This window comes from Rousettus aegyptiacus, unplaced genomic scaffold, assembly GCF_014176215.1.
Source record: "Rousettus aegyptiacus isolate mRouAeg1 unplaced genomic scaffold, mRouAeg1.p scaffold_m13_p_5, whole genome shotgun sequence".
NCBI lineage: Eukaryota > Metazoa > Chordata > Mammalia > Chiroptera > Pteropodidae > Rousettus > Rousettus aegyptiacus.
Window position 1 is genome coordinate 121,778,638 of NW_023416308.1, and position 11,774 is coordinate 121,790,411.

An 11,774-nucleotide genomic window follows, 5' to 3' on the forward strand; every position below is an offset into this window, starting at 1 on the left:
CCGGGCATCCGGGTGGCGCCGCCTCCGCGCCGGGGACGCAGCTCCGTGAGGGCTCGTCTGGCTTTCCCGCGCGGCGGGCAGTGCCGCCGCGGCGTCGCAGCGCACGGTCGCCGGGCCGTGCGGCCTCGGCCTGTGGCGCCCGCAGTTCCTCGTCTCCAGAGGGGGTGACGATAACAGCACCCCGGGACTGGTGCGAGACGCAGGATCATGAAAGCGCTCGCAGTGTGCGCCTCGCCGCCCAGGCCAAAAAGGGCTGGGAGCGCGGGGCGGCGACATGCAGGGCCCTGCTTTGGCGTTCGGGGTGCGCAGCGGGGCTTTCGCGCACTGGGGAACCGGCCCCGCCTGGCGTCCGTGGCCCCCCCGGACGCGTGGGGGCGGGGCGCGGGGCGGGCACGTGACCCTCGGGGACGACGCCGCGTGCGGCTGTGGCGAACATGGCTCTGTGGGCTCGGGCCGCCGTTCGCGCCCTCAGGCTCTGGGGCCCGGGAGGTGAGCGGGCCTGGGCCCGCCAGCCTCGGTTCGTCTGGGTAGCAGCCGCGGGTCAGGGCGGGAGCCGGGGCGGAGACGGGCCGCGGCACTGTCGCCGCGGTGGCCAGTGGCGTTCGGGGACGGCGAGCGCGGCCGGCCGGCCTCCCCTGCGCGGTGGGCGGGGCGCTGGGAGGACCCGGGGAGATCGGGTCGGGGCACTCGGGGGGTGGGGGGGGGACCCGGTGGCGACGGGTTGTTCTAGTGTTTTCCTCACGGGCACTTCGGGCGTGTACAAGCAGCACTTTGGTGTCACTGCTGACACCTCCCGCTTTTTAGTTACGTTCTGTTCTGTATCTGACCGTTTTTACTAAACAGTATGTCGCGGAGTTACGTCCATGTGGAGACAAATGCTTCTTCAATCTTTTTACTCCTAGACTTGCTTCTCAGGGTCCCCCTGCAGCCAGTAAATCCGATCCCATGTGCCATGTAGGCTTTAAGTGACAGTTATGTATATTCTGGACATTTGGTAAAATTCTGTCCATGTGTTTTTCAGTGACTAACATTTATGTAGCTGAGAGATGTGCCTCACATATAACACCTTGCTCTTGGCAGATGCTCAACGACAGTAATAACTTACGTGATACGTGCCTTTTGCCAGCACCAGCAAGCAAGTCTCCAGTTTTCCACAGATACTGACTGGATGTCCCACAAATTTGAGTCAGTCGTGACACATGACCTGGAGATGGTACACGATCCTACAGTCTAGGGTTCAGTCCCACAAGAGTGCCCCCACTTCAGATGCCAAATCAGGTTGTCACCTCTGCTTCTGACCCTTGGGCTGTAAAGTGGAGGTCCCCATGATGCTCTCCTCAGGTTGGATTCATGTGCTTGAAGTGGCTCCCGGAACTCTGTAAACCGGTTAAGTTACTAGTGCCCCAGCTTGTTAAGAGGATGTGACATGGTGCGATGGAGCAGCCAGGGGAAGAGACGCATAGGCCAGAAGGGCTGGAAGGGCCCCTAATGCGAGCATCAGTGCCGTGGAGTCTGGGCCCTGGGCCTGGCCGGCTTTCTGGTTCCCCAGTGGGGAAGCTCTCTGAGCCCCCTCCTGTTGGGTTTTTAGGGAGGCTCCACCCCTCTTATCCTGGTTGGTTCCCCTGGCAACCAGCTCCCATCCTTAGAGGGTTTCTGAAAGTCTCATTAACATAAAGCCAGGAGTGGTTGAAAGGGGCTCCTCATGAGCACCCATTTCACCTTTGCCCTGAATCAACTTCAGCACCTGGAGACAAAAGGCCCGTGTCCCAACAGAAGACGCTTCCATTGCTCTTAGGAAATTAGGGTTTGGGGACGAAGACCAAAATATATATTGACTACAAATCACAAGATCACAACTTTTTTCTCTTTCATTTTGTATGCTCACACTAGCTTGCATTTAGGGCGTCCTCAGTAAATGTTTAGGTGGGGCCCATGGGTGAGTAGATGTTTTCAGTGCCGGCTGAAGTCATTTCATCGCTTTGGTTGGAGCCAGAGCATTCTATCGCCCCTGACGAGCTGGTATGGTTCGCTTTAGCAAATCCCCTGGGGATGTCCCGACTTGCCCTCAGAAGAGCTGCCTTTCCAGGTGCTCTCCGCAGGCCTCCCACGCAGCGGGCCTCACTTGGTCACGGGCGTCTGCAGGAGCGTGGGGAGGGCGTTGGTGTCCGCTGTGTGTGCACTTTCCCCTGGTTGGTTTCCAGCGACGGAGGTGAGAGTGTCTCTTCCTGGCTTTGACTTTGGCAGCTGAGGTTCGATGTTAGAGTGACTTAAGGGACAGGCAGCAAGCAAGGGCTCCGACTCCTTCTGGTGCCCCTAGCCCCGCACACATGCCTTCGCTTGTCATGCTCCCCTTCCTCAGTACGCACCCCTCAGAATCAGGCTCTCTGGAAAACCAAGGTGATGCTTTATGTTGCAGGAGAGGTGACAACAGAAGGCTGTGAGTGGACTGTGTGTGGCAAGCAAGTCCCTGAATGGCACTGCGGTTGACCCCAGCGTGGGGCGTGAGAGGCAGTGTGCAGGGTAACTGCATAAAGGCAAGGGGTGACCCTAAAAGGAGTAGGGTGCCAGTAGTGTCACCTCTCAGAAGAGGGGAAATGACTTCTCCCTGGGGTTCTGCTGTGGGCCCAGGAAGGAGGTGGCATTTGCCCCTGGCCTTGCGTATGGGAGGTTTGGATATGCTGAGGTGGAAAAAGATTTTTCCAGGCAGCGGGGATCTATAAGAACCAGGCGTCCTTTTGTTTGGCAGGAAGGAGGAGTGTATGGGGGGAAGAGGGAGAATTGGGGCTGTCACAGGAGTGGCACCTGCTGTGCTGACGTGTGGCGCGTAGGCAGCAGATCTTCAGGCGCCAAGTCGGTCAGTCCAGAGATTTTACAGTGTTGGTTTTGTAAGGAACGTAGGAAAAACACAAAAGAAAGCACACAGAGGGAGCTAGGGCCCTCTTGCTAGGAGACAAGTCGAAATTGTGCTGACACGTGTCTAAAGATGCGCACTTAGAGGCTTACTTCTTGTGTGTATCATACACGAATTAAAGAAATGCTGTTTCCTGTTTTTATGTCTGTGTTCACTTTAGAGTCATCATCATTTGGGGGTTTTCAGTTCCATTCGTTGCATCCCTTTTTCCCAGGGTGGAGGGCTCTCTCTCTACTGAGGTCAGAGTTGTCTTAGGGGAGGGTCACCAAGGACCATGTCCTAGAAGAACAGGCATGGTGGCTGCCAGCCCTGGGGCTGTGAGGACGGCGTCCTGTGTAGTGGGCTGGCAGTCCTGAGCTCTGGGCAAGTCACCAGCAGGAGGCAGGAGAGCAAGAAGTCTGCAGCTTGGCTAGATGCCAGGCCGGGGCCCTCAGAGCAGATGAGGAAGCAGGCGGCCTGGCCCGGTGTTTTCAGGGGTTGCTCCAGGTTTTGTGTTCTTTGTATCGCTTTTGTTTCCTTCCTGGTGCTTTCTGGAGGCCTCCCCGAAGCCTCTGACTTGTTGTGTGTCTCGCTCTGTTCCTGTGGAGCAGCCTCTCGCTCTCCCAGCCAGTCTCAGCCTCTGGCTCCCGGAGGGGCCCTGCGAAGCCTCCCGGAGCCTGCAGCCTGTGGCGGGCGCCCGGCTCTAGCCTCCCCAGCGCCTCATGGTGCCGTGTGGTCTGTTTGCCTGGAAAGGGAGCAGCGTCGGAATTCACTGGGGATGTCGAAGTCTGCCATGGTTTGAACCCCTGGCCTTCAGAGTGTGGATGTTTCTTTGTGGAACGGTCTCTAGAACCCACTTTCATCCTGATAATCTTTGGTGTAAAGTCTGAGATGCTTAACTTCGTTTAAAGGCCGCTGCTCACTCATCCTGTCCCAAGTGTGTGAGCGCATGCAGCCCTGCGGAGCCCACGGAGGTGCCCCCGGCCCCAGCCGGAGCCCTCGGTGCGGACCCCGTTCCGTCGGCATGGCCTCGACGACGGGGTCAGGAAACGACGCTTTCCTTGTTCGCACAATTCCCACTAATGCGAAACTTTCGCTCCCAAGTGAGTCTTGATTTCTGAGTTGAGACTGCCCCCTGTTTTTGCCCAGAAGCCGTTCGTGGTGGCAGGGTACTCGCTGGGGAGCAGGAGGCCGGCGTCCGGTCGTTCTCAGCGGTGTGTCGCAGAAGGGCCGGCGGCCTCATTCTCAGCCGCTAGCGTGTCCGCGGCTGGCGTCGGTTAGCGGCCACTCTGCTTTTTCCGTCAGGATTACAGGAGGAAGCAGGCCCGGATCTCGTTCCGCCGGCATCTCAGGTGTCCATGGAAACGGAGGCAGTGGCGGGACAGAGAAGTTCTCCCTGCAGGACGTAGCTGAGCTGGTCCGGGCTGGAGCCTGCCGGCGGGTGCTGGTCATGGTGGGCGCCGGCATCAGCACACCCAGCGGCATCCCGGACTTCAGGTGCCCAGCCGGCCCCGCGCGCCCCTGCCACCCTGGCGCCGGCCCCGCCCGCTCTCAGCCCCCCACTTCTCCGCAGGTCTCCGGGGAGCGGCCACTACAGCAACCTCCAGGAGTACGACGTCCCCTACCCGGAGGCCATTTTCGAGCTGCCGTTTTTCTTTCACAACCCCAAGCCCTTTTTCGCTCTGGCCAAGAAGCTGTACCCCGGGCACTACAGGCCCAACGTCATTCACTACTTCCTGCGACTGCTGCATGAGAAGGGGCTGCTGCTGCGGCTCTACACACAGAACATCGACGGGCTTGAGAGAGGTGAGCCGGGCCGCGTGCGGGGTGCGCGCTCCACCACAGGGTCCCGTCTCAGTCCCTACCCCGGTGACTGGCCTTGAGCCACCTAGCTATGCCTTCGTTCCTGACAGAAGCGTCCGTTGAGTGCTCGAGGGCCGCTGGTGGCCCTGTTCGCCAGCATCCCCGCCAGTCTGAGTTTTGGCCAGAACTAACATTGACTTCGGGAGCTTCTGGTTTTGCTAATCTGACATGAGGAATTCTCTTGAAGGTTTTATTATGGGATTTTTGAACCCACAGAAGTAAAGAGACAAAGAATGTAAAGAACCTTCATGTCCTCTTCCCTGTCCTCCTTCTATCTTCTCTCTTAACTCTGGATTATTTTGAAGAATATTCCTCAAATTACAAATTTAATCTATAAATATAATTTTTGGAAACTTCTTTATATTATTTTCTTACCTTTGCTTGGTGTCTGTAAAATAGAAAATGTTTTCCTAGGCATTGGACGAAATTGTATCTGAACTTACATAGGATGTTTTTGTGCTGTTTTGACAGGCTTGGTTTTAGCTGTGACCTGCCTCTACCTGGGAGCTCTCACCCCTCGGCTTATTCTGGTTGAGGGGTGGTGGTGGGTAGCATTGTAGGTGACAGAGGCAGGGACATCAGGCTTCCAGTGGGGGCTGTGACCAGAGGTGATGCTCTGGGGCTCGTGCGCCCGCCCCAGAGGCAGCAGGACTTAGTTCGCGTTTGAATTTCAGCATCTGGCATCCCTGCCTCAAAGCTGGTTGAAGCTCATGGATCCTTTGCCTCTGCTACCTGCACTGTCTGCCGAAGAACCTTCCCAGGGGAGAGCTTTTGGGTGAGTTGTCATACTGCACTGCGAGAGTGATCCGGAAAAGTGGTATCTCAAAAGCATCGTGTCATAAGGGCGAGAGAACAGTAATACCATGAAAATGTTTTTTTTTATTTTTAAATTGGAAATGTTGTGTGTGCTTGTCAAAAATTACTGCGGTACAGAAATTTGGAGGGAAAAATGAATCTCCTTATAACCAGTTCCTGTAGACCACTTTTAACAGTTGGGTGCATGAAGGTCTACACCTTTAAAAAAGGTGTGCATATATGAACACACACAAACATTTGTGAACCTGCACCCACACACAGTTATAATTTTATTTTTTTGTAACGAGATCATTAAGCTTAAAATTCTACAACTTGCTTTTTTACTAAGCAAAATTTCATGGATGTCTTGTCAGTAACTACTGCTTTGCTCACTGGTTTTAGAGTATACGTTGTAACGAAAGAGTGTTACATTTAGTCATCTATTGTGGGATATTTTTTGACGTTTGCCATTTTTACTATTAAAAATAACATGGCAGCGATACCCCCGCTGATGCCCCTGTGTACTTCTATAGGATGGTTTCTCCAAGTAGAATGGGATTGAGCTGAAAGTCGTGCACAAAGGTGAAGCTCTCAGGTAGCAGCGTGGCACAGCGCACTGCCTTCCGTTTTTGGTGGAGGTAAAATTCACATAACAGGGTTCGCCGTTTGAAGGAGTGCAGGTCAGCGGCCTTGAGGACATCCATAACATTTCTATCACCCCAGAAGGCAGCTCTGTGTCCATGAATCAGCCAACCCCTTTCCTGCCTTTCCCAGCCGCCGGCAACCACTGATCCTCTCGCCATCCCCTTAGCTTTTTGCCTTTCCCAGAACGTCATACTGTGGAGTTACACAGTTTGTGGTCCTCCCAAAATTTCGGGCGCTGTATGAACAGAATCGGTAAAATGTCAATAATTACTGAAGCTGGTTCGTTGTGTATCTATGGGGTGATCATTTTACCATCTCAGCTGTGTGATGTTTGAAACTTTCTTAAGATGTTTCTGCCTTTTCCTTTGAACTGTGTTTGCGATGTCTCCCTCGGGCCCACTTTGTGTGTGTCACGCAGGCCGATGTGCTGGTGGACAGGGTCCCGCGCTGCTCCGTGTGCACCGGCATCGTGAAGCCCGACATCGTGTTCTTTGGGGAGCCGCTGCCCCAGAGGTTCTTGCTGCACTTGGCTGACTTCCCCATGGCAGACGTGCTGCTCATCCTCGGGACCTCCCTGCAGGTTTGGCAGCAGGTGGCGCGTGGACATGCAGGGGCAGGGCTGGCCGGGCGAGGCAGAGGTGCGGGGGCTGGGGGCGCACCCTGGGGCCCCACCTGGGGAAGGTGAGTAGATTCAGCTGGTAAGGAAACAGGTATTCCCGGGGGATGGGGAGCAGGGTGGGGAAAAGGAGGTCAGCTTTAGAGGTGCTGTAGGTATGGCCAGTGTGTGGGGGGTGGGCCGAGGGAAGGGGACAGAGCTGCAGAAGCAGGCCTCCCAGGTCACAGCGGCCAGCTCTGTGCTGGAAGCAGCTCCCAAAAGGAGCTGAGCTGCGGACATAGGTGGCCGTGTGTCGGCGTCCCAGAGGCTGGCCCTCAGGCAGAGCTGTGGGAGGGGCTGTGTCTTGGTGCTTTGGACAGACACTGCAAGTGTCACAGAGGAGTTGCACAGTGCGTGGGGTGATGGGAAGGCCAGGGCTCGGGAACCACGTGTTGGCAGGTTGGTTTGCATATGTATGCCTTGGCAGGAAGGTCATGCTGGCCAAGCTGAAGGAGGTGGCGGTGTTGGGTGGGGAAGTTCTGACAGGAGACACTGCACAGCAGGCCATGTGGCACTGGTGAGGAGGAGGCAGTAGGGACAGCATTGGTGATTGTCTGACTTCCTGTCCATCTGTGCGCTGTGTCGTGAACAGGCCATGGGGGACAAGTGTGGGAGAAGGGACAGTTAGTAGAGTGCAGGGGTGACCCAGTGGTGATGGCAGGAAGCCAGGTAAAGCCAAGAGGGCAGTGGAGGCATGGCTGGCGAGACTCCAGGTGGGGACCTGAGCAGCTGCAAGGATGGCCTTGTTTCCTGAGTTGGAGAAGCCCTGTGGGCAGGTTTGGGGACCTAGGTGTTGGTCACACTGGTGTGAGGACTGCTGGGTAGCTGGGCTGCTGAGTAGACATGTCAAAGTCAGGGAGGACCTGTGCTAGGTGGCGAGGTTCTGGAGTGGGCAAACAGAAGAGCTCTAAGTGGATGGACCTGGTGCCCACACTGGGCCTGGTGGGGATGTGTGTGGGAGAGGCCAGGGGGCCAGCGGGCTGCACCTGGCTGACCTGTGCCTGTCACTGGGCATGGACACATGGGCTACCAGCCCTCTCTGTTTTTTAAGTGACACGAAAATAGTTTTTTCCCCATTGATTACAAAAATTCCATGTTTGTTATTAAAAATTTATACATTGTAGTCTATGGCCATGCCACCCTGAACAAGCCCAGTCCTGTCTATCTCGGAAGCTAAGCAGGGTCGGGCCTGGTTAGTACTTGGATGGGAGACCACCTAGGAAGACCCGGTGCCATAGGCGTGAAAAATAAAAAAATAAGGGATTGTAAACTGAGAAGGTCCTCGCAATCTGTGAGGTCAACGAAGGGTTGCCTCGCCTTAAAAAATATATATAAAATATAAAATTTATACATTGTGTAGAGAACAAAGTACAGGACACCATCAGTCCCAATAGCACTGTTAGTGCTCTGTTCCGTGTCCCCTTGAGTTTCTGTCCTGTGCACACAAACGCGGTGGTCTTTCACCGGACTGGGATGCCATCGTGTTCACACACCTACCTTGTTAGTGGCCATGGAGTCCTGGATGGGTACAGATCTGAGGTCCCACTTGGGGCCCCAAAGCCAAGTGCTCAGCTGTAAGCACGGAGCCCGCAGCACTCAGCCGTCTAGCTGGCTCACAGGCGCGCACGTGGCGTGGAGGGAATGTTCACACGCCGTGTGGAGCGCCTGGTCCCCTGCACTGGGGGGTGTGTGGTATGTGAGCCGTCTTTTCTCAAACCTGAAGTACTCTGAGCTCTGAAAAGCATCCCGCCCCAAGAGCTTTAAGATAGGGGACTATGATCTATAGTGTTTATTTTAGCAATTTCCATTGATGGCCCACAAAAATAAAGAGTATAGCTTTTATATTAAAAACGTAGTGAATATCCATCCACATGTACACGGTTTTGTACATTCCTGTCAGTACTTCATAGTAAATGCAGTTTACGCTGCCGCCACCAGTATGAGTGGCCATTTTCCTACGTGATCAGCAATACCAGTATTAAATGTCTTTACCAATCTTACTGTGAAAAAATGTGTATGTGTGATATTTTGCATTTCTTTAATGAACAGTGAAGTTCATTTTTTTTTGTTTATTGACCTCTATTTCTTTCCTTCAAATTGCATATCTCTTAACCACTTTTCATTGGGTTTGTCTGTAAGTTAGCAATGTAAATTCATAAATTACATATTTGTAGTTTATCGATTAACAACATAAACCATTTATAGGCGCACGTTGTAACTGGTTTTGCAATTGGTTTATGGTGGTGAGATTTAAGAACTATTTATCTACAAAGTACTTTCATGCAGCTATGTTAGTATTGTAGTCTGATATTGTTTTCCTGTCTTATCTGACTTCAGTTGTCAGGCCTAAAAAATCCTTTCCTACCTTTACTTAGAAACCACAAATTTTCTTCAAGAGCTGTTTTGTTTACACTTAAATCTTTAATCCTCTTGAAATGTTTTCAGTGAAAGGCAGGAATTGAGCTGTTTCCTCCCAGGAGATGAGCCAGTCTCAGCACCATTTATTAATCGCCGTGTCTTGCATGATCACCCTTTGGATGAAGGAGCCCATAGGCAGAATTTCGGCCTCTCTGGAGGTCTGGACAGTGAAGGCCGCAGAGAGGTGGAACGGCCGCCCAGCCCATGGGCTCATTAGGAGACCCTCATTGGTGGCCCACGGTTGGGACCAGGTCCTTGCTCTCAGTGCGTCAGTGGTGTGCTGAGGAGGCGGCGGGGAGGGGGAGGACAGGTCAGAGTGTGTGTAGCTGCTGGGATCGAGCCCAGATGAGCCTGGTCCAGGAGACGCCGCAGAAGCCAGAGGAAGGGAGGGCGTGCTGAGGCTGAGGCAGGGGCGGGGGAACCAGGGCAGGGAGACGGAGGACAGCACATGGGTACTGGATTTCCCTGCTCCACGATCTGTCATTCTGCCGTCTCAAGGCTGGGGGCTGTGGCATGAAGTCTCCTGAGCGGTTGGAGGGTGCACGCTGAGCTCCTCACACTTGGGCCCATTTTGCAGGTGGAACCTTTTGCCAGCTTGTCTGCAGCCGTGCGGAACTCGGTGCCCCGAGTGCTCATCAACCGGGACGTGGTAGGGCCCTTGGCGTGGTGTCCTCGCAGCAGGGACGTGGTCCAGCTGGGGGACCTGGTTCACAGCGTGGAAAAGCTGGTGGAGCTGCTCGGCTGGACAGGAGAGATGAAGGACCTTCTCCAGCGGGAGACCGGAAAGGTGGGCTGCTGAGCAGGGCCCTGCGGCGGTCGGCCCACCGGGCATGGAGCTGGTGGCCTGAGAGTGACAGTGGTAGCTGGCAACTGGCCGCCAGTCCCGGTCCAGGCACCATCTGGGGCCCTGTGGCCCTCATGACCTCTGCTGACGCTGAGGCCTGCTCGCAAGGGGCAGAGCAGGGGTGCCGTCCCGGCAGTCTGTGCCCGTCACACCTCAGCAGCCAGCTCTTGTTCCCTGAGGTCAAGGAGTGCCCACTGCCGTGGCTGCGGGTTCAGAGACAGGTGGGCCGCTGGCCTGCTGGCCTGCTGAGGGGGAAGAGAGCCAGCGAGCCTTCAAGCTTTGGACTTCAAACCTCCAATAAATGAGTGAAGTCACAAGAAATGTTATTTCTCTTGAGACTTGGCACCTGGGGGAAGGGGTTCTCTTCTGCAGGAGGCAGCAGGCGGCATCTGCAGTCCAGCGTCCGTTCTCAGAGCCTGCGCTGGCCCTGACGAGCTCCGCGCAGCGGCCGGGGGGGAGGGGCCCGCACCTGTGGGTTTCGGGCAGCGGCCCTGTAAGGTCTGGCCGGTGCCGCTTCTCGTCTCGCAGTGTATAAATGCGGTTAGGACTTAGGGCCTTATTTAGAGTTGCTCGCCGGGAGCGAATGGTGGGGCACAACTGGACTGGCTGCCTGACGAGGCCCCACACAGCCATTTTGCCAGCCCCGCTGGGTCTCCCTGGTCGGGCTGAGCAGCAGCGTTTGCCAGGAGCCACGGAAGCTTCTGCTTCAGGAAGGAGCTTGAGCCCAGGCGTCTCCACACAGCTGACCCCTCTCCTGTGTTCCAGCTCAGTGGATAGCATGGATAGGCGATGGCCGCTCCCTGGACCAGCAGAGACGTGGGAGTCGCCACCCATTGCTGAAGAGCAGCTGGGGCGTGTTTACAGATCCTGGCCGAGGCAGAACACAGGACCTGAGGAAGCGCGAGGCTGGCACTGAGTGTCTTTGCAGCTGAGCCAGTCACGCAGGGCGCCAGGTGCAAATGAGCCGCCCTTCCCTGCACTGGGGAAGCCCATGACACAGAAGCCACCTCCTGACAGAGACCCTGAGCCCAGACGCAGTCGCCGCGTGTGCAGCCTCCACCCGAGACCCAGTCTCGGGCCGAGTGAGCCATCCAGGCCCAGAGGGCAGCCCCGGGCCGCAGGCCGTGCGTCGGTGCTGGCGCGCCGCCCTCCCTGGCAGAGTTATTTTTATTAGAAGGTTGTCCTTAGTTTGACACAAAATAAATTTAACATAGGCATTAGGCATCCCTTCATTTGTCTCCTGAGGGAATGCAGGTGCTGACAGCAAGTGTGGAAGGGGGCCCCTGGGAGGCGTGGGCATCCCCTTGACTGGAGCAATCCGCTGACGGAGGACGCTGGAGATGGGTGCTGCCCGGCCTCCGGCCTCAGACGGTCTTGTTCAGCCCACTCTCCCGACACATTTCACATTACCCTCCCCAGGGAACACCTGTTCCAGACCCTCCTAGCAGCTTTCTAACTGCGCCCTGTCCCCGGTCTCCCCACTAGGACTTCTGGTAACGCTGCCAGAATTAACCTACATGACGCAGAAGGCATCAGGGTCTTGGAGACCTGGGCTGCCCCCCCACCCTGCTCAGGCCCCTCCTACTGGGGTTACCCTTCCTGCTCCCCATCCACCCCATGTGCCCCTCCTTCCTGGCAGTTTCCAGCAGGCCCTGGGATAGAGC

At 55.7% G+C, this 11,774-nt stretch overlaps 1 protein-coding gene and 1 pseudogene across 4 annotated transcripts; both read left to right on the top strand.

Moving 5' to 3' along the window:
* Positions 1-11: 11 nt before the first annotated feature.
* On the top strand, positions 12-11,330 carry SIRT3 (sirtuin 3). 4 transcript variants are annotated; one of them, XM_016137200.2, is made up of 7 exons: positions 312-503; positions 3,133-3,260; positions 4,172-4,387; positions 4,464-4,696; positions 5,428-5,528; positions 6,612-6,773; positions 9,844-10,431. In XM_016137200.2, exons 1-7 carry the CDS (start codon positions 435-437, stop codon positions 10,063-10,065), a joined length of 1,131 nt encoding a protein of 376 aa, XP_015992686.1. In that variant the 5' UTR covers positions 312-434; the 3' UTR covers positions 10,066-10,431. The 4 variants fall into 4 exon arrangements, with proteins under 4 accessions (XP_015992684.1, XP_015992686.1, XP_015992682.1 ...); XM_016137196.2 differs by lacking the exon at positions 3,133-3,260 and adding an exon at positions 10,876-11,330 and having other exon boundaries at positions 314-517; positions 4,196-4,387; positions 9,844-10,053; XM_016137198.2 differs by lacking the exons at positions 312-503; positions 3,133-3,260 and adding an exon at positions 12-301 and having other exon boundaries at positions 4,196-4,387.
* On the top strand, positions 7,972-8,089 carry LOC118603624 (annotated as a pseudogene).
* Positions 11,331-11,774: the final 444 nt, after the last annotated feature.